The sequence below is a fragment of the Podarcis filfolensis genome (assembly GCF_964270895.1).
Source record: "Podarcis filfolensis genome assembly, chromosome: W".
Classification (NCBI taxonomy): Eukaryota; Metazoa; Chordata; class Lepidosauria; order Squamata; family Lacertidae; genus Podarcis; species Podarcis filfolensis.
In genome coordinates this window covers 21,411,335-21,431,494 of record NC_139619.1, presented here as the reverse complement: position 1 = coordinate 21,431,494, position 20,160 = coordinate 21,411,335, and the positions used below count along the sequence as shown (strand labels likewise).

At 45.4% G+C, this 20,160-nt stretch overlaps 1 protein-coding gene and 1 long non-coding RNA gene across 2 annotated transcripts in view; both read right to left on the bottom strand.

The window, feature by feature from the left end:
- Positions 1-4,546: 4,546 nt before the first annotated feature.
- On the bottom strand, positions 4,547-15,781 carry LOC310753873. Its single transcript, XR_014543477.1, has 3 exons — positions 15,673-15,781; positions 7,468-7,521; positions 4,547-4,561 (listed from the first exon to the last, which is right to left on the bottom strand). It is a non-coding gene; the product is annotated as an uncharacterized lncRNA (long non-coding RNA).
- Positions 15,782-19,211: 3,430 nt separating this feature from the next.
- LOC310753713 (uncharacterized protein) overlaps positions 19,212-20,160 on the bottom strand; it is a gene marked incomplete at its 3' end in the record, with an annotated part of 56,076 nt that continues 55,127 nt past the window's right edge. The window contains exon 5 of the mRNA XM_083595064.1: positions 19,212-19,263. Within this exon, the coding sequence (XP_083451190.1) occupies positions 19,212-19,263 (52 nt within the window). The remainder of the gene's footprint in view (positions 19,264-20,160) is intronic.

Here is a 20,160-nt window from a genome sequence, read left to right as displayed (position 1 = left end):
TTTTTTTAGGGGGCATTGCCGCAAATTGCCCACCAGCCGTGGTCACCGAGGGGTCTTTGAAGCCTTGAGTCTTATATAAAACCTCGTCTTCTACACGAAAAGTACAGTACTTGCTGATAACTGAGCACATACAGCTAATTACAGGCTTTTCCCGTGTATAACATGTCCCCATGTGTAAGACACCCCTATTTTGGACTGGACTTAACTGTCGGGGTCCTTTACCTTTATCTTGGGGGACTCAAAATTAAGAAAATGGGGGGGAGATTGCCCCCGGGTATAAAACTACCCCCCCTTTTAACATTATTTTTTAGTAAAAAAACAATGCTAGTCTTATACACGGAAAAGTACAGTAGGTTACTAACTTCTGAGTGCGCGGTAAGATGTGGGCTGAAATCACACGGCTGCTTTTGAAAGGGAAAATTTTTGCTCTTCTTTCTTGGGGAGCAAAAGATCGGGAAAGAGTTTGGGGCCGTTTTAAAGGATCGTTGACCAGGAACACCCGCATTTAAAAGCCTAAACAGGGCTGCCTTCAGATGTCTTTTAAAAGCAGGATAGTTGCTGATTTCCTTGACATCTGATGGGAGAGGGAGCCACCACCGAGAAGGCCCTCTGCCTGTATAACGCTGAATCTTGGGGTGGGGTGGGGCAAAATGCCTGTGTCAAAAATCCCACAAAAGCCAGGAAACAGCCGGCCTGAGCCCTTTGCAACGTCACTTTCCACAAGCAATGATACCTTCATATTTGTTTGACAATCAAAAGCAGGGGTCGCCAAACTTTTTCAGCAGGGGGCTGGTCCACTGTGCCTTGGACCTTGTGGGGTGCCGGACTATATTTTGGGGAAAAAATAATAATGAACGAATTCCTATGCCCCACAAATAACCCAGAGATGCATTTTAAATCAAAAGGCGTATTCTACACGCTGATTCCCGGACCGTCCAGGGGCTGGATTGAGAAGGTGATTGGGCCGGGTCTGGCCCACGGGCCTTAGTTTGCCTACCCATGCCCTAGGTCAGGCACATTTGACAGGTATATTGCGATCTACTGGTAGATATTGGGGTGTTCCTGGTAGATCGCTGGCCCCTCAGTGATCTATTTTCCCCCCAAAAAAGCTCATTAGCTTTGGCTTCCGCCCAAAAGCCCAAAAGCGTTGGCTTCCTAAAAAAGCTCTAGAACTTTGGCTTTCCAAAGAAAAGCTCAACAACTTTGGTTTCCTAAAGAAAGCTGAACAACTTTGCCTCTCCCCAAAAAAGCTCATCCACTTTTGCTTCCTAGCCAAAAAGTGGGCCAACAGATTAAGTTCTGTTATTGGACTGGGGATTCAGGACCTTCCACTGTGTTTTGTATAATCAACTTTTGATTATGTTCTGTGTATCTCGCAATGCTCATTCTGTTCCATTTATTCATATATTCCGTTCCATTTATTCATATATTCAGTTTCATTCATTCATTCGCTGCCCTAAAAAAAAAGCTCAACCACCTTGGCTTTCCCCAAAAAGCTCCACAACTTTGATCCATCCAACGACAACGGGTGGATCACTGGCAGTTTTTTTTTACACTGGGAGTAGATCACAGTCTATTGGGAGTTGGACATCCCTGCCCTAGGTGATAGCATGTCAATATGCAGATCTGATCAGCATCACACAGTCCGGCCCAGACACGTCTCCAGAAAACCTGGCATTCGCAGATTAACACAACGAAACCCTCGAGGCGCACAAAGGAATAAAAAGCAAACGTTTGTGACATGCAATTTCCTCCACCCATTCTTACCAAGATCGCTTCCGATGCAGTGTCTCACGGGGAATTAAGGGGAGGGGGGGATTACGGAAATCCACGTGTGCTTGGTTCAATACTGTATAAAAAGTAAGAAACATCTCCCGCTTGGAGTCTTCTCCTTTCCTCCTTGGCGAGACTGGCTTTGACCCTGCTGCCGCAGAAATCTTTAATAAAGGTCCAGCGTCTTCGCTGCTTTGCTTCAACTTGCCTGGGTTTGTATTCCGTTTTTTCACTCTGACCGCAGGAACCTTCGCAGGTCCCATACAGACAGGAGTCCCTTATTTTTCACCGTTCCTGGAAGCCTCGCATGGGAACATCAAACCATTGATGGACACCAGAGACAAAGTATGACTAACTAGTAACAAGAAAAAACTCAGAATGGGTGAAAATGAGATCATAAGTATGGAGACAAGGTAAACAGGCTGATTTAGAAATGCTCAGATAAAAGTGATTACATCTGGAAGTCAGGGAGGGGGATGGGAGGAAGTCAAAGCCCAATTTGAGCAAAGATCTATGTGATGAAGAAATTTTATTTGGTTGTTACAAAGCAGGCATGTCCAACAGGTAGATTGTGACTGGACGTCTACGATAGATCACTGGTAGGTCACTGGCTCCCCCCAGAGAAGCTCAACAACTTTGGCCCCCCTAAAAAAGCTCAACATTTAAGGCCTGCACCCCCTTAAAAATGGTGCTTTCCTCCTCAAAGCTCAGCAACTTTGACCTGAAAGGGGGTAGATCACTCCCAGTTCAGATCACAGTCTCTTGGGAGTTGCCCCCCCCCCCCCGTTATAAAGGGAAAAAGAAAAAATGTAATCAATATTATATTAAAAGAAAAAGAAAATGAGATCATTATCCATAAGATAATCCCAACCAGGCGACTGAAGAGAGAAATATAAACCTGTTGTAGAAGCCCTAAAAGGAAATTCGATAGTACATAAGTGGGAATTCCCAGAGGGCATCTCCTTCTTCTTCAAGGGGAAAAGGCAGAGGTTCACAACGCCGGAAGACGCCAAGAAATTTGGGACAAAGGCCACTTTTCAGAGAAATGCCCGATTGATTTTGATTTTGTGCCTGATTTCCAAACATTCCTGTCTCGCAAACTAGGCTGTACCATGTCTATGGAACAGAATCATGTAGAACAGGAACGTCCAACAGGTAGATCACGATCTACTGGTAGATTGCGGGGTGTTCCTGGTCAATCTCTGGCCCCTCAGGGATCTCCTCCCGCCCAAAATAAAAAAAAAGAATAAAAGAATAGAAATAGCTCAACAACCACTGCTTCCTATTATGTTCTGTGTATATCGCTATGCTAATTTGGTTTCATTCATTCATATCTTCCGTTTCATTCATTCATACCTTCCATTTCATCCATTCATTTGCTTCCTAAAGCTGAACAACTTTGCCTTTCCCAAAAAAAGCCCTGGCTCTGGTCGAGGCCAGCCTAACCTCCCTGTGGCCCGGGATCTCCAAGATGTTTTTGTTTGAAGACCGTAAGGTCCTCCGTGGGACATACCAGCAGAAGCGGTCCCGTAGGTACGAGGGTCCTAGGCCATATAGGGCTTTAGAGGTTAAAACCAGCACCTTAAACCTGATCCTGTACTCCATCGGGAGTCAGTGCAGCTGGTATAGCACTGGGTGAATGTGATCCCACAGCGAGGGATCATAAGGAGTCTCACCACGGCATAACCCCATAAGGAGTCTCGACGCGGCATTCTGCACCCGCTGGAGTTTCTGGGTCAGTCTCAAGGGCAGCCCCACGTAGAGTGAGTTACAATAATCAAGCCTGGAGGTGACCGTTGCGTGGATCACAGTGGCTAGGTCAGTGCGAGAGAGGTAAGGAGCCAACTGCTTAGCTTGGCAGAGATGAAAAAATGCCACCTTTGTTACAGCTGCAACCTGCGCCTCCATAGATGTCGAAGATTACACCCAAACTCTTAACGGTAATTGTGAAGAAAAACTCCACCCCATCATCTGTTAAAAACCAACCGCAGGCTGCTTTCAACTGGAAAATTTATTTAACAGTGAATATGTGTTTACATACAGCATTCAACAGGCATTGGTTTGCACAGGGGGGGAAACCCGGCATCATCATACTTGTCCAAAGGATTGTCTTTATAGAAATAATAAATTATTACAGTGGTACCTCAAGTTACAAACGCTTCAGGTTACAAACGCTTCAGGTTACAAACTCCGCTAACCTGGAAGAGTTACCTCGAGTTGAGAACTTTGCCCTAGGATGAGAACGGAAATCGTGTGCCGGTGGCACAGCAGCAGGAAGAGGCCCCATTAGTGAAAGCACGCCTCTAGTTGAGAACAGTTTCAGGTTAAGAACGGACCTCCAGAACGAATTAAGTTTGTAATTAGAGGTACCACTGTAGTAGTAGTATTATTGTTATTATCACATTATTGCTTTAGTTAAATAAATGGTTTAAATTATGATGAAGGAAATGATTCTTTTTCTCCTTCCTCACCATCATTTCATCATCATCTGTCTATGTCTTTCTAAGAGTAGAACCAAATCAGTCACTTTTGATATAACAGTAAAAACTACTCTGGAAATTTATTATTCCAAAAAAGAAACCATCCTCTGCTTGTCAAGATGAAGAGGATGCTAGCAAGGCTGAACCTTTATGTAAAGAAAGAGATTTTTAATTCAAGTTTTCCTGACTAGGGATTTAAACTGTGATAAACAGTCGCAGGGCTGCCCCTTACCGGGCTGAACTTGCTTTTCGAGGCCCAGCTCGTCTTCTTTGACACCTTCGTCCTCCACATTGGACTTGTCGTTGGTCTGTGTTAGAGGTAGCAGAAAGTCAGTTGCAAGATGAGTTGCTGGTTGTAAGACAGCCCTGTGCCCAGTTGGCATCTGAAGGACATCAAAAGCCATAGGAAACCTTCCTCTGGTTGTCAATATGAAAAGGATGCCAGCAAGGTTGAACCTTTCTGTAAAGAAAGTCTGACAGAGACCATATAACACCGGTCCTGAAAGACCTGCATTGGCTCCCGGGACGTTTCTGGGCACAATTCAAAGTGGCAGTGCAGACCTTGAAACCCCTAAATGGCTGAGTAGAAGAAACTTTCCTCTGGTTGTCACTATTAAGAGGATGCCAGCAAGGCTGAACCGTTCTGTAAAGAATTTAAATCAAGTCTTTCCAAGATCATATAACACCGGTCCTGAAAGACCTATGTTGGCTCCCAGTACGTTTTCGGGCAAAATTCAAAGTGCATTAAGAGGATGCCAGCGAGGGTGAACCTTTCTGTAAAATAAAGTCTGACTAAGACCATATAACACCGGTACTGAAAGACCTACATTAGCTCCCGGGACGTTTCCAGGCACAATTCAAACTGTCGGTGTGGACCTTAAATGCCTTCAACAGCCCAGCAGAGGAAACATTCCTCTGGTTGTCAATATTAAGAGGATTCCAGCAAGGTTGAACTTTTCTGTAAAATAAAAGATTTCAATTCAAGTCTTACTGAGACCACATAACACTGGTTTCAGAAGGACCTACGTTGGCTCTTAATATGTTTCGAGGCACAATTCAAAGTTTCTGTGCAGACCTTGAAAGCCCTCAACTGCCCAGTAGACCTGAAGGAGCGTCTCCACCCCGGACGCCGGGATCCCTCTCCTGAGGGCCTTCTGGCGGTTCCCTCCCTGCAAGAAGCGAGGTTACAGGGAACCAGGCAGGGGGCCTTCTTGGTGGTGGCGCCCACCCTGTGGAACACCCTCTCGTCAGATGTCAAGGAAATAAGCAACTATCCTATTTTTAAAAGACATCTGAAGGCAGCCCTATTTAGGGAAGTTTTGAATGTTTGATGTTTTAATGCATTTTAAATCTTTGTTGGAAGCTGCCCAGAGTGCAGCCAGATGGGCAGGGTAGAAATAATAAGTTATTATTATTATTATTATTATTATTATTATTAGCCGGCCAGAGTGGCTTTTAATATTTGATTAATTGTTGTATTTTAATCTTTTGTTTGAAGCCGCCCAGAGTGGCTGGGGAAACCCAGCCAGATGGGCGGGGTAGAAATAATAATAATAATTAATAATAATAATAATAATAATAATAATAATAATAATAATAATTAAAGCTGTCAGTTGTAGTCTCAAAAGACTGCAAGAGGGAGGTTGCCAGAATACATTTCCCTAATATGCAATCATTTTTATTCACCGCTTAGGCAACCCGTATTTGCCTCTAGGAAGAGTATTCTGCCTTAAAAGCTGCCGACAAGAGCAGCAGATGAAATTATTGGACTATGCCAAATTGGCCAAACTGATGGGGAAAATCCAGAACCAGCGGGATTGGACTTTTCTGAAAGAGTGGGACAATTTATGTTATATCTGAAAGACAATTGTAAAAAACTTACATCGCTAGTCAGGTCGCAGGAAGTTTTGTCCAGTTAAAATTACCATTCGTTACTTATCCTCGTTATTTTAGTCTATATATAAGACGATGATTTAATAGTAAGAAGAAAGGTAGGAGATTGCAATATGAAGAGAATATTTTTGAAAGCCATCAATCGGGGAGGGGGAAAGTCACAGGCTTATGGAGCCAAACGTTTCTTTTCTTTCCTTTTTCTTTTTAAATTTTATTGATGCCTTACTGACAATCTTATATAACAAATATGGTGTACATCTTCTTGAATAAACAAAAATATAAACCGTATAAACAAAAACCATCTACAAGTAATACAGTCATACCTCAGGATAAATACGCTTCAGGTTGAGCGCTTTTGGGTTGCGCTCCGCGGCGACCCAGAAGTAACAGAGCGCGTTACTTCCGGGTTTCGCCGCTCGCGCATGCGCAGACGCTCAAAATGACATCACACGCATGCGCGGAAGCAGCGAAAAGCTACACATGCAGACGCGCTGTCGCGTCTTACGTTCCGTTCAGGATGCGAATGGGGCTCTGGAACGGATCCCGTTCACATCCCGAGGTACCACTGTATTCTATATCTTTACAGACATTAAACTTAATTTATATTTTTAATATCTCTTTTATTTTCTCATCTATTTATTAACATAAATTAAAAGAGTGTAACTGGGTTTTCTATCATTTCCCGGTGTGTACTCTCATTCTGATAATGAATGTACCTGTCACTATTAGCTTGTTCTTTATATATTTTTCTAATGCATTCTTACAACAGTTTGTACCGTTTTCTTATTTCTCATGGGTTTCATTAGACAAGGTCCATCAAATGCTGCCATAGACATTATATCACTATTATGATTTCGTAAATATCTCTTCTATTTATCCCAAAGACCTAAGAGATATTTCCGAAAAACCTAAGAGAAATTTTCCTATATGCCATGGCTGCAGCTCGAACACTGGTAGCAATGAACTGGAAAGTTCTAACTATATCGGATTGACAAAGTAAGTTACAGGAATATGCAGAAATGGTGCAATTGACTAACAGCTTAAGATGCAATACAAGGCAAGTATTTGTCCAAAAATGGAGCCAAATATTTCATTTATTTTTGCGTACTGTGATGTTATGTATGAAAATATGTGTAAAAACCAGTAAAAATTCTAATAAAATAAAATAAAATCTGCCACAGCAGCTTCAAATCAGGGTGCGGCTGTGGAAGCTCAGAGAAAACCAATTTTTTTAAGACAAGCACCAACAACGTTCCCCTTGAACACTAACAACAGAAATCAGAGGCAACCAATGCCTTAGCTGACGTCAGAAGACATTTACCTTGGCATCGTTCTGCTCTGCCTTCCGGGTCCTCCTCATTATTTCTTCTATTCTCTGTCAAAGAACAGTCACGCCACTTAGATAACGACAAGACTCAATTAATTTAATAATAATAATAATAATAATAATAATAATAATAATAATAATATTTTTTTATTTTGACCCCGCCTATCTGGCCCTTTACACATGACTCTACAAATGGCTCTACACATGGACATCACCAGATGGGCAGCATCAAAATCAGATTGATTATATTCTCTGCAGCCAAAGATGGAGAAGCTCTATACAGTCAGCAAAAACAAGACCTGGAGCTGACTGTGGCTCAGATCATCAGCTTCTTATAGCAAAATTCAAGCTTAAACTGAAGAAAGTAGGAAAAACCACTGGGCCGGTAAGATACAATCTAAATCAAATCCCTTATGAATACACAGTGGAAGTGAGGAACAGGTTTAAGGATTTAGATTTGCTGGACAGAGTGCCTGAAGAACTATGGATGGAGGCTTGCAACATTATACAGGAGGCAGCAACGAAAACCATCCCAATGAAAAGGAAATGCAAGAAAGCAAAGTGGCTGTCCAACAGGGCCTTACAAATAGCGGGGGAGAGAAGGCAAGCAAAATGCGAGGGAGATAGTGAAAGATACAGAAAATTGAATGCAGATTTCCAAAAAATAGCAAGGAGAGACAAGAAGGCCTTCTTAAACGAGCAATGCAAAGAAATAGAGGAAAACAACAGAATAGGAAGAACCAAAGATCTGTTCAAGAAAATTGGAGAAATGAAAGGAACATTTCGTACAAAGATTACCATAATAAAGGACAAAAGTGGTAAGGACCTAACAGAAGCAGAAGACATCAAGAAGAGGTGGCAAGAATACTGTTATGTACTGAGTTGAATAGGATCCAAACTGCAACAGTCTGATTGGTCCTAGAACAATAGGATCCAAAATGCAGCAGTCTGATTGGTCCTAGAACAATGCAGCAGTCTGATTGGTCGGCAGGAACCACCCAATCATGCTCCAGAGAGAAGTGAATCCACAACCTGATTGGCTTACAGTAGAATTCCGGAATTAGCCAATCACATGCAGCCCATTGTGTAAATAATGTATATAAAGCAGATACTTTGAGGGGACTTTCATTCTTCCTCCTCACCACTATGAGCTGAATAAAGAGCATGAAATCCACTCTCGACTCTGAGTATATTTCAAATACACAGAGGAATTATACCAGAAAGATATGGATGTCTCGTACACCCCAGGTAGTGTGGTTGCTGACCTTGAGCCAGACATCCTGGAGAGTGAAGTCAAATGGGCCTTAGAAAACACTGCAAATAACAAGGCCAGTGGAAGTGATGGTATTCCAGCTGAACTATTTAAAATTTTAAAAGATGATGCTGTTAAGGTGCTACACTCAATATACCAGCAAATTTGGAAAACTCAGCAGTGGCCAGAGGATTGGAGAAGATCAGTTTACATCCCAATCCCAAAGAAGGGCAGTGCCAAAGAATACTCCAACTACCGCACAATTGCACTCATTTCACACGCTAGCAAGGTTATGCTTAAAATTCTATAAGGAAGGCTCAAGCAGTATGTGGACCAAGAACTCCCAGAAGTGCAAGCTGGATTTAGAAGAGGCAGAGGAACCAGAGACCAAATTGCAAACATGCGCTGGATTATGGAGAAAGCTAGAGAGTTCCAGAAAGACATCTACTTCTGCTTCATTGACTATGCAAAAGCCTTTGACTGTGTTGACCACAGCAAACTATGGCAAGTTCTTAAAGAAATGGGAGTGCCTGATCACCTCATCTGTCTCCTGAGAAATCTCTATGTGGGACAAGAAGCTACAGTTAGAACTGGACATGGAACAACTGATAGGTTCAAAATTGGGAAAGGAATACAACAAGGCTGTATATTGTCTCCCTGGTTATTTAACTTATATGCAGAATTCATCATGCGAAAGGCTGGGCTGGATGAATCCCTAGCCGGAATTAAGATTGCCGGAAGAAATATCAACAACCTCAGATATGCAGATAACACAACCTTGATGGCAGAAAGTGAGGAGGAATTAAAGAACCTTTTATTGAGGGTGAAAGGAGAGCGCAAAATATGGTCTGAAGCTCAACATCAAAAAAACCAAGATCATGGCCACTGGGCCCATCACCTCCTGGCAAATAGAAGGGGAAGAAATGGAGGCAGTGAGAGATTTTACTTTTTTGGGCTCCATGATCACTGCAGATGGTGACAGCAGCTACGAAATTAAAAGACGCCTGCTTCTTGGGAGAAAAGCAATGACAAACCTAGACAGCATCTTAAAAAGTAGAGACATCACCTTGCCAACAAAGGTCTGTATAGTAAAAGCTATGGTTTTCCCAGTAGTGATGTATGGAAGCGAGAGCTGGACCATAAAGAAGGCTGATCGCCGAAGAATTGATGCTTTTGAGTTATGGTGCTGAAGGAGACTCTTGAGAGTCCCATGGATTGCAAGAACAACAAACCTATCCATTCTGAAGGAAATCAGCCCTGAGTGCTCACTGGAAGGACAGATCCTGAAGTTGAGGCTCCAATACTTTGGCCACCTCATGAGAAGAGAAGACTCCCTGGAAAAGACCCTGATGTTGGGAAAGATGGAGGGCACAAGAAGAAGGGGACGACAGAGGACGAGATGGTTGGACGGTGTTCTCGAGGCTACCAGCATGAGTTTGACCAAACTGCGGGAGGCAGTGGAAGACAGAAGTGCCTGGCGTGCTCTGGTCCATGGGGTCACGAAGAGTCGGACACGACTAAACGACTAAACAACAACAACAAATCTGGCCCTTTCCTTTCCCCACTTGGAGATCCTCAAATGCCAGCAGGGAGTAGTGGTTAGACTCTGACTGCAGTGGTGGCCAAACTTGGGACTACAACTCCCATCATCCCTAGCTCACAGGACCAGTGGTCAGGAATGATGGGCATTGTAGTCCCAAAACATCTGGAGGGCCGAGTTTGCCTATGTCTGAGCTAGACTTTCTGTCACGGTCCGGTTCACGGGCGGTCAAAGTCCCAGCTGGGGATGTTGGGACCGGGGGCAAGATGGTGGGGTGAGAGCAGGAATGGAAGGCCAGGAGCCAGGAAGCCAAGAGTCCAAGGGTAAGGAAGCAAGGAGTCAAGTGCAGCAAGGCAGGGAACGTGCTGCTGTGGCAAAGAGCCGAAGGGAAATGCTAACCTTATATCCCTTCCCGGCTCTTGCCACCAGGTGCTGTGAGTTACCAATCGGCCTCACCTGTGCGGCCGCGCCTTGACTCTTCAGAACAAACTTAGGAAGGCCCCAGTCCTGCAGAGTCCTATTGGTCACAGGGCTTGGCTCCTGCACGCACTCTTGACACTTTCCCTTCTTACTAGTAACTTGCATTTTGGGAAAAGTGCAGACAGCCTTGCAATTCAATCCTGTCCATATTTCCTTGGGAAAACCAATCCCACAGAGGAGGCTTGCTCCTGAGTAGGCACATACAGGATTGCATTCATCATACAGTTGCTCCCAAAGTTAGCCTCTAGATTCATTATGAAAACTACCTTGGGGGGGGGGGGGGTTAAAGAGAAAATTTTGGGATAAATCAGGCATAGGCAAACTCGGCCCTCCAGATGTTTTGGGACTACAACGCCCATCATCCCTAGCTAACAGGACCAGTGGTCAGGGATGATGGGAATTGTAGTCTCAAAACATCGGGAGGGCCGAGTTGGGCCACCATTAGGTTAGACAGAGACCTGGCTCAAAATCCTCTCTCGGCTACAAAAGACACGTTGGTGGGTCATGGGCCTGTCATGGTATCTCCCTCCTAAAATCCCCCACAGAGGGGTTCAAATAAATAAAAGGGGATGGGGAGGAAGCCAGGAACACTTTGCTGAGCTCCACTGGAGAAGCAGCACAGGACTGATGTTTGGGGGCTACAATTCCCATCATCCCTGACCGCTGGTCCTGTTAGCTAGGGATGATGGGAGTCGTAGTCCCCAAACAGCTGGAGGGGGCCAAGTCGGGCCACCACCATGTGAGACAATTAAATGAAAGGGACCCCAAATGCCAAATATCACTGTTAGGCCATAGAGCATTGGTAAGCAAACTAAGGCCCGGGGGCGGGATCCAACCCAATTGCCTTTGAAATCTGGCCTGCGGACAGTCCAGGAATCGGCATGTTTTTACATGAGTAGAATGCGTCCTTTTATTGCAAATGCATCTCTGGGTTATTTGTGGGGCATAGGAATTCATTCATTGTTTTTTCTTCTTCATTCATTACCGAGGAGGCAGGTTTAGTCGTTGTTTGAAGACTATCCCTGCCTCCGGGTCTGGCCTTGACCGGATGGATACTGGAATCAACAGGGGAAACCTACATGACCTGAAGGTGTTGCTGTGTAATGCCAGGTCAATGATGAATAAAACCACTGACATCCACAACCTGATTGTGGATGGAGGATTTGACCTGGCATGTGTGACAGAGACCTGGTTGGAGGAAGCAGATGGGCCTGTCCTTGCCGCTGCTTGCCCACCAGGTTTCTCTTACGCACAGCAACCCAGGTCATGTGGGCGGGGAGGGGGGGTTGCAGTGATTTTTAGGAAGTCACTAGCTTGCACCAGGCGTCCTACTGGGAAGATCCAGTTTTCTGAGTGCATGTTCTGGAAGTTGGGCAATAGGGGCAGTACAGGATTCCTTTTGGTGTACCGACCTCCCCGCTGCACCAAGGATTCCCTGTCTGAGCTGCTTCAGGTCGTGGCGGATTTTCTCCTGGAGACACCTAGTTTGGTTGTCCTAGGGGATTTTAACATCCATGCCGACACGACCTTACAAGGGGCCGCTCGGGACTTCGTGGAAAGCATGGCCTCCATGGGGCTGTCCCTGAATAAGTTTGGCCCAACTCATAGTCATGGACATGCCTTAGACCTGGTGTTCACCTCTAGTGACGTGGGTGATCTGACACTAAGTAAAAGTGAAACAAAAGAAGTGCCATGGTCAGATCACTTCCTGGTGCAACTGGACTTCTCCGCGACCCTTCCCCTCTGCAGGGAGGTGGGACCAATTCAGATGGTCCGCCCCTGCCACTTAATGGATCCAAATGGTTTCCAGAGAGTGGTAGGGGATGCTTTATCCCATGTTGATGGCCTTTCAGCTGATTCCCTGGTGGCCCGCTGGAATGCAGAGTTAACCAGGGCTATCGACTGTCTGGCTCCGAAGCGCCCTCTCCGATTGCATGGAGCCCGCACAGCCCCGTGGTTTTCTTCGGAGCTGAGGGCGATGAAACAATCGCTGAGACGGCTAGAGCGTCGGTGGCAAAAAACTCACTCCGAATCTGACCGGACACAGGTTAGAGCTCAACTTCGAGCCTACCAAGTGGCGATAGCGGCGGCGAAGAAGACTTTCTTCACCGCCTCTATTGCATCTGCAGAAAATAGTAGCAGGAGACTCTTTCAGGTGGTTCGCAATCTAACGGAACCACCTTTACCACCGGGGCCTTGTAAAGACCCCAAGATCTCCTGTAACGATTTTGCAAAGTTTTTTGCAGATAAAATCACTCATATTCGGAAGGAGCTAGACACCACCGTGGGAGCAGGGCTGGGGCGGGAGAGTGCTAGAGCTCTGTCTGGTCAAGTTGCATGGAATCAATTTCAATCCGTTACCCCCGAGGATGTGGACAGGCTGCTTGGACGCGTGAAACCAACCACCTGTCTCCTTGATCCTTGCCCATCCTGGCTAATAAAAGCAAGCCGGGAAGGGCTGGGCGATGGGCTCTGCGGGGTGGTGAATGCTTCCCTCTGTGAGGGAACATTCCCAGATCCGCTGAAAGAGGCGGTCATTAAACCGCTTCTTAAAAAACCATCTTTAGACCCGGCCAGTATGGCCAACTATCGCCCAGTCTCAAATCTTCCATTCTTGGGCAAGGTGATTGAGCGCGTGGTTGCTGAACAACTCCAGGCACGCCTGGAGGATGCGGACCATTTGGATCCCTTCCAATCAGGATTCAGGCCTCATCATGGGACTGAAACTGCCTTGGTCGCGCTGGTTGATGATCTCCGGCGAGCTAGGGACAAAGGTGAGAGTTGTTTCCTAGTTCTGCTGGATCTCTCAGCGGCCTTTGATACAATCGACCATAACATCCTTCTGGACCGTCTAGAGGGGCTGGGAGCTGGGGGCACTGTTATGCAGTGGTTTCGCTCCTTCCTCCTGGGCCGTGTTCAGAAAGTGGTGGTGGGGGATGAGTGTTCAGACCCCTGGGCCCTCACTTGTGGGGTGCCTCAGGGTTCCGTCCTCTCCCCCATGCTTTTTAACATCTATATGAAGCCACTGGGAGAGATCATCAGGGGGTTTGGACTGGGTGTCCATCAATATGCAGATGATACCCAGCTCTACCTCTCTTTCAAATCAGAACCAGTGAAGGCGGTGAAGGTCCTGTGTGAGTGCCTGGAGGCAGTTGGAGGATCGATGGCGGCTAATGGATTGAGGTTGAATCCTGACAAGACAGAAGTACTGTTTTTGGGGGACAGGGGGCGGGCTGGTGTGGAGGACTCCCTGGTCCTGAATAGGGTAACTGTGCCCCTGAAGGACCAGGTGCGCAGCCTGGGAGTCATTTTGGACTCACAGCTGTCCATGGAGGCGCAGGTCAATTCTGTGTCCAGGGCAGCTGTCTACCAACTCCACCTGGTACGTAGGCTGAGACCCTACCTGCCCGCGGACTGTCTCGCCAGAGTGGTGCATGCTCTGGTTATCTCCCGCTTGGACTACTGCAATGCACTCTACTTGGGGCTACCTTTGAAGGTGACTCGGAAACTACAACTAATCCAGAATGCGGCAGCTAGACTGGTGACTGGGGGCGGCCGCCGAGACCACATAACACCGGTCTTGAAGGACCTACATTGGCTCCCAGTACGTTTCCGAGCACAATTCAAAGTGCTGGTGTTGACCTTTAAAGCCCTAAACGGCCTCGGCCCAGTATACCTGAAGGAGCGTCTCCACCCCCATCGTTCTGCCCGGATGCTGAGGTCCAGCGCCGAGGGCCTTCTGGCGGTTCCCTCATTGCGAGAAGCAAAGCTACAGGGAACCAGGCAGAGGGCCTTCTCGGTAGTGGCGCCTGCCCTGTGGAACACCCTCCCATCAGATGTCAAAGCGATAAATAACTACCTGACATTCAGAAGACATCTTAAGGCAGCCCTGTTCAGGGAAGTTTTTAATCTGTGATATTTTAGTGTATTTTTGGTTTCTATGGAAGCCGCCCAGAGTGGCTGGGGAAACCCAGCCAGATGGGCGGGGTACAAATAATAAATTATTATTATTATTATTATATAGTCTGGCCCCTGACAAGGTCTGAGGGACAGTGGACTGGCCCCCTGCTGAAAAAGTTTGCTGACCCCTGCTATAGAGCATACACAACACCCCACCCCAAACCCCTGCCAGCGTACATTTTTTTTACAGCAAACCCAAGTCCCGGTCTTCGACTTGTGTCCAGTACTATGGTCTGCGTCCACCCAAGGGTTTATCCAGCTGCTTTTTCATGAAACATTATATGTCTCTTTTGAAGGATATATTGTATATGACAGGGACGTCCAACTCCCAAGAGGCTGCGATCTACTCACAGGGTAAAAAAATGGACAGTGATCTACCCATTGTCATTGGATGGAACACAGTTGTTGAGCTTTTTTGGGGAAGCCAGAGTTTTGGGGCCTTTTTTAAGGAAGCAAATGAATGAAGGAAATGGAATATATGAATGAATGAAACTGAAGGAACATTGTGATATACACAGAACATAATCCAAAGTCTATTATATAAAACACAGTGGAGGGTCCTGAATCCCCAGTCTGATAGTGGGCCTTAATCTGATGGTCAACTTTTTGGCTAGGAACCAAAAGTTGCTGAGCTTTTTTTTGGAAAGGCAAAGTTGCTCAGCTTTTCTTAGGAAGCCAGAGTGGTTGAGCTTTCTTAAGGAAAGAGTAGTTATTGAGCTTTTTATTCTTTTTTTCAGCATTTTTTTTGGGGGGGAGGAGATCCCTGAGAGACCGGAGATCGACCAGGAACACCCTGCGATCTACCAGTTGGTCGCTATCTACCTGTTGAACGTGCCTGATATATGCACATTGCAATGCTCTTTTGTTGCGATGGCCGATGGCTGACGGAAATAAAGTTCCATTCATTCATTCATTCATTCATTCATTCATTCATTGAAACTGAGAGCAGAAAAGGCAGGCGTATCACCTTTTTTTTCTCCAGCCGCTCTTGCTTGTTCCGCTACACAATCCGCTCCCGTTCCTGACGCTGCTTCTCGTCTTCCTCCAGAGCTTTTGCCTTGGCCTCTTCTCGCTAAAATTGGGGGGGGGGGGAGAGGAATCACCACCGGAAAACCCTTCTGTTTCCAAAATCCCACCCAAATGGAAACCGCAAAACAGGAACAGCTCTCCAAACTGCAAGGCGTCCAGCGCATTGCAAAAGATTCTGTCAACGGGGTCCACAGAAAATTGGACACGTCGCTCAGGAAGGCAGGCGAACTAATGCCAGAGTACTGGAAGAAGCAAAGATCGTTAGTGTGGAAGTGATGATTTTTCAAAATCAACTTTGGACTGGTCATGTTGTGTGTCATCTTCCAAATCAACTGCTCTCTTCCGAACTTAAAAATGGAAAATGTCATGCCTGGCGGTCCACAAAAGAGGTTGAAAGATCTCAAGGAAAATCTTTTAAAAAATGTTGTATAAACACCGACAACTGGGAAACACTGGCCTGCGAGCGCTCCAGTTGGAGAACAGCCTTGACCAAAGGCATCCTGAGCTTTGGAGACACTTGAATTCGGGACGCAAGGGAGAAACGGGCAAAGAGAAGGAACCTTCGCTGGATTCAACTCCCACACGGAAACCCCACTGTGGAAGGACATGCGGATCCGGAATTGGCCTCCACTGTCACAGACGTACTCATTGATAAAACCATGTTGATGGAAGATCTTCCTCAGCTACGAGGGATCGCCAAAGAAGAAGACAATCCCGACTCTCGCCATTCCAAGCCACTGGCCACGCTGTCTGGGGCTGAAGGGAGCTGGAGCCCCACAAAATCTCGAGTCCCGCCACAGGCTCCCCATACCTACTATTAAGCTGCTAAGAGTCGGGGGGGGTAATCTTTTTGGGGCTGAGGCTCAGCCAGATGGGTGGGGTAGAAAAAGTAAATTGTTATTATTATTATTATTATTATTATTATTATTATTATTATTATTAATCCTGCATCGTGTAGCAGATGTGGCATTCTCCACCCCCACCCCCCATGACAGATATTGGAGGTCTTGGCAACTAGATATGACCCACGGGCTGCAGGGTCCCCTCCCCCCCCCCCAGTGTTAGAGCAGGCATAGGCAAACTTGGCCCTCCAGATGTTTTGGGACTACAATTCCCATCGTCCCTGACCACTGGTCCTGTTAGCTAGGGATTGTGAGAGTTGTAGTCCCAAAACAGCTGGAGGGCCAATGTTGAGGAAACCTAGACTGGGGACTGGGAGCAGCCACCGAAACCACATAACACCGGTCCTGAAAGACCTGCATTGGCTGCCGGAACACTTCCGGGCACAATTCAAAGTGTTGGTGCAAACCTTGAAAGCCCTCAAGGGCCCAGTAGAGGAAACTTTCCTCTGGTTGTCAATATTGAGGATGCCAGCAAGGTTGAACCTTTCTGTAAAATAAAGGATTTAAATCAAGTCTGGCTGAGACCATGTAACACTGGTCCTGAAAGACCTACATTGGCTCCCAGGACATTTTTGAGCACAATTTAAAGGGTTGGTGCGGACCTTGAAAGCCCTCAACGGCCTCGGCCCAGTAGACCTGAAAAAGCATCTCCACCCCTGATGCCAGGGTCCCTTCTGGTGCTTCCCTCCCTGCGAGAAGCCAAGTTACAGGAAACCAGGCAGAGGGCCTTCTCAGTAGTGGCGCCCGCCCTGTGGAACGCCCTCCTGTCAGATGTCAAGGAAATAAACAACTGACTTTTAGAAGACATCTGAAGGCAGCCCTGTTTAGGGAAGTTTTTAGTGTTTTATTGTGCTTTTAATTCTGTTGGGAGCCGCCCAGAGTAGCTGGGGAAACCCGGCCAGATGGAGGGGTAGACATAATAAATAATAATAATAATTATTATTATTATTAAAGCTGTCAGTTGAAGTTTCAAAAGACTGCAAGAGGGAGGTGGCCAGAATACTGTATTTTTCCGTGTATAAGACTGTATCTTTACCCAATTTTTAAAAGTTTAATATATTGCTTATACTTTATATTGCTTATACTTTAGCTGTTAAACATTTTCTGAAGTTGAAACTCTAATGCTGAAAGAAGATTCAGCACAACTAGATTAATCAGATTTTATGGAATCGTTGAGTAGCAGAGAGAAGCTATTGGGTGACCAAGAGAAGTTGGAACCGCTCAACACCTACTTTGCAGCCCTGCTTAGGGAAGTTTCTAATGGCTGATGTGTTAACCTGAGGATTGCTTGTAATAATAATAATAATAATATGGAGAGAGTCAGAACTTACAGGGTTAAGAAGTTCTGAGTGACGTCTCACATTCAGAGGCGTGTTTAGAATACTGAGGGGAGTGTTCTACTGTGTCTCTCAGAGAGAGAGAGAGAGAGAGAGAGTGTTTCGCTCCGATACGGAGAGGAGCCAGAAAATGAGTTCTGTGTCACCGGGAGCTGTAACCTGTTGAACTGTACGAGAATAAAGCTCTTTGTAAGATAAGGAAGACAGCCTGATTTATTACGCACACACGGCTTACCGCTTCTGCTTCGACGCTGTGTATTTCACTCTGCTAAAGGAAGCTGGAGGCTGCCCAGAGGGAGCAGGGCCACGCAGAGGAAGCGTGTGGACTCCGGGGGCAAGCAAAGCTTCTAATCAATCGCCCAATAATCTTTACCCAATTTTTAAAAGTTTAATATATTGCTTATACTTTATATTGCTTATACTTTAGCTGTTAAACATTTTCTGAAGTTGAAACTCTAATGCTGAAAGAAGATTCAGCACAACTAGATTAATCAGATTTTATGGAATCGTTGAGTAGCAGAGAGAAGCTATTGGGTGACCAAGAGAAGTTGGAACCGCTCAACACCTACCTTGCAGCCCTGCTTAGGGAAGTTTCTAATGGCTGATGTGTTAACCTAAGGATTGCTTGTAATAATAATAATAATAATAATAATAATAATAATAAATGTATTTTTAATCTCCTGTCAGTAGCTGCCCAGAGTGGCTGGGGAAACCCGGCCAGATGGGCGGGGTAGAAATAATAAATTATCATCATCATTATTATTATCAAGTAGGGGCAGGAATCACTAAAACGCACCCCCCCCCCCGAAGATGAAACGACATGAAGGTTTTCGTCCACCATTGGGGATTATTGCAATAAGAGGTCCCAACACACTTGACTGGTGTATAGATTTTAAAATGGAGCTTGGCATGCACTTAAGAAACCTAAAATGAAAATTAAGATCCATTGGAAAATATAGTCTGGCCCCCCACAAGGTCTGAGGGACAGTGGCCCCCCTGCTGAAAAAGTTTGCTGACTCCTACTATATGGTAATTTAGGGACCTAATAGGTCTCTAAAGCCATTTGCACATAACAAATAGGAGCCTACACAACACAAAACACTGTTGCTGTAGGTCAGTTTTATTTTATTTGTTTTTTATCTTCTATTTTGGAAATGTACATCCAGTGGTTTTTTCCCCTTTTAAATTTTTTTTGGGGCCCCCAGGAGAGTGGGGCCCTAAACTAGAGCTTGTTGAGCTTATACGTAATTCCGGCACTGGGTGTCCTTCTGACTTTCCAAGGCAGCCCACCTTAGTCACCAAAAGCACAGATGACCAGAGGCATTTACGTTTTTAGACATGCTATTCACAACTTAACAGCAATGGAATGGCAATATGAAAGCAGAATAGCTAATATTACGGATGGATTGAATGACTGCCCCTTATTGATTTACCGCATTTCCCCATGTATAAGACGCCCCCATGTATAAGATGACCCCTCTTTTTTGAGCCCAAAATAAAGAAAGAAATAATGGCAACATTCCATGTATAGGACAACCCCCCCATTTTAAGCTTGGGGAGGGGAATATAGTCTTATACAGGGAAAAATACAATACCTTTCATACCTAGACAAGATAAAACATTGTTTTTAGATGCTACAACCACAACAAGAATATTACTAGCCTAACGATGAAAGCAAGAAGAGATCCCAACGAAAGAAGAGAGGCAGATGAAATTAATGGACTAAGCTGAATTGGCGAAATTGACTGGGAAAATTCGGAACTGGCAGGACCAGAATTTCTTGAAAGACTGGAATAAATTTATGTTGTATTTAAAAGACAACTGTAAACAATTGACATCACTAGTAGGGTTACAAGAAGCTTTATAGGTTAAATTATCATTTATTACTTAATGCAATTCACAAATTGTTTTTTAAGATTATGATTTAACAGTAATATTAATAAGAACAAAATGCATACCAGAGATTGAGTTGGAAAACCATTGCGTGGACAGGCGGAGTCCCCAGATCCCAAGCGGTCCCCCCCGTCATGTGGAATAACGACTCAAGACAGCGTGCTATGGGATTAAATTGGCCACAACTTTATTAAATTTCAAATGTGGGTAGACCTTGGCTCAGGCATTGGGCGTTCTCGCTCCCCAGTCCCCAGCCGGGGACCTAGGGAGCATCAGGGTTATCCAGTGTGTGTG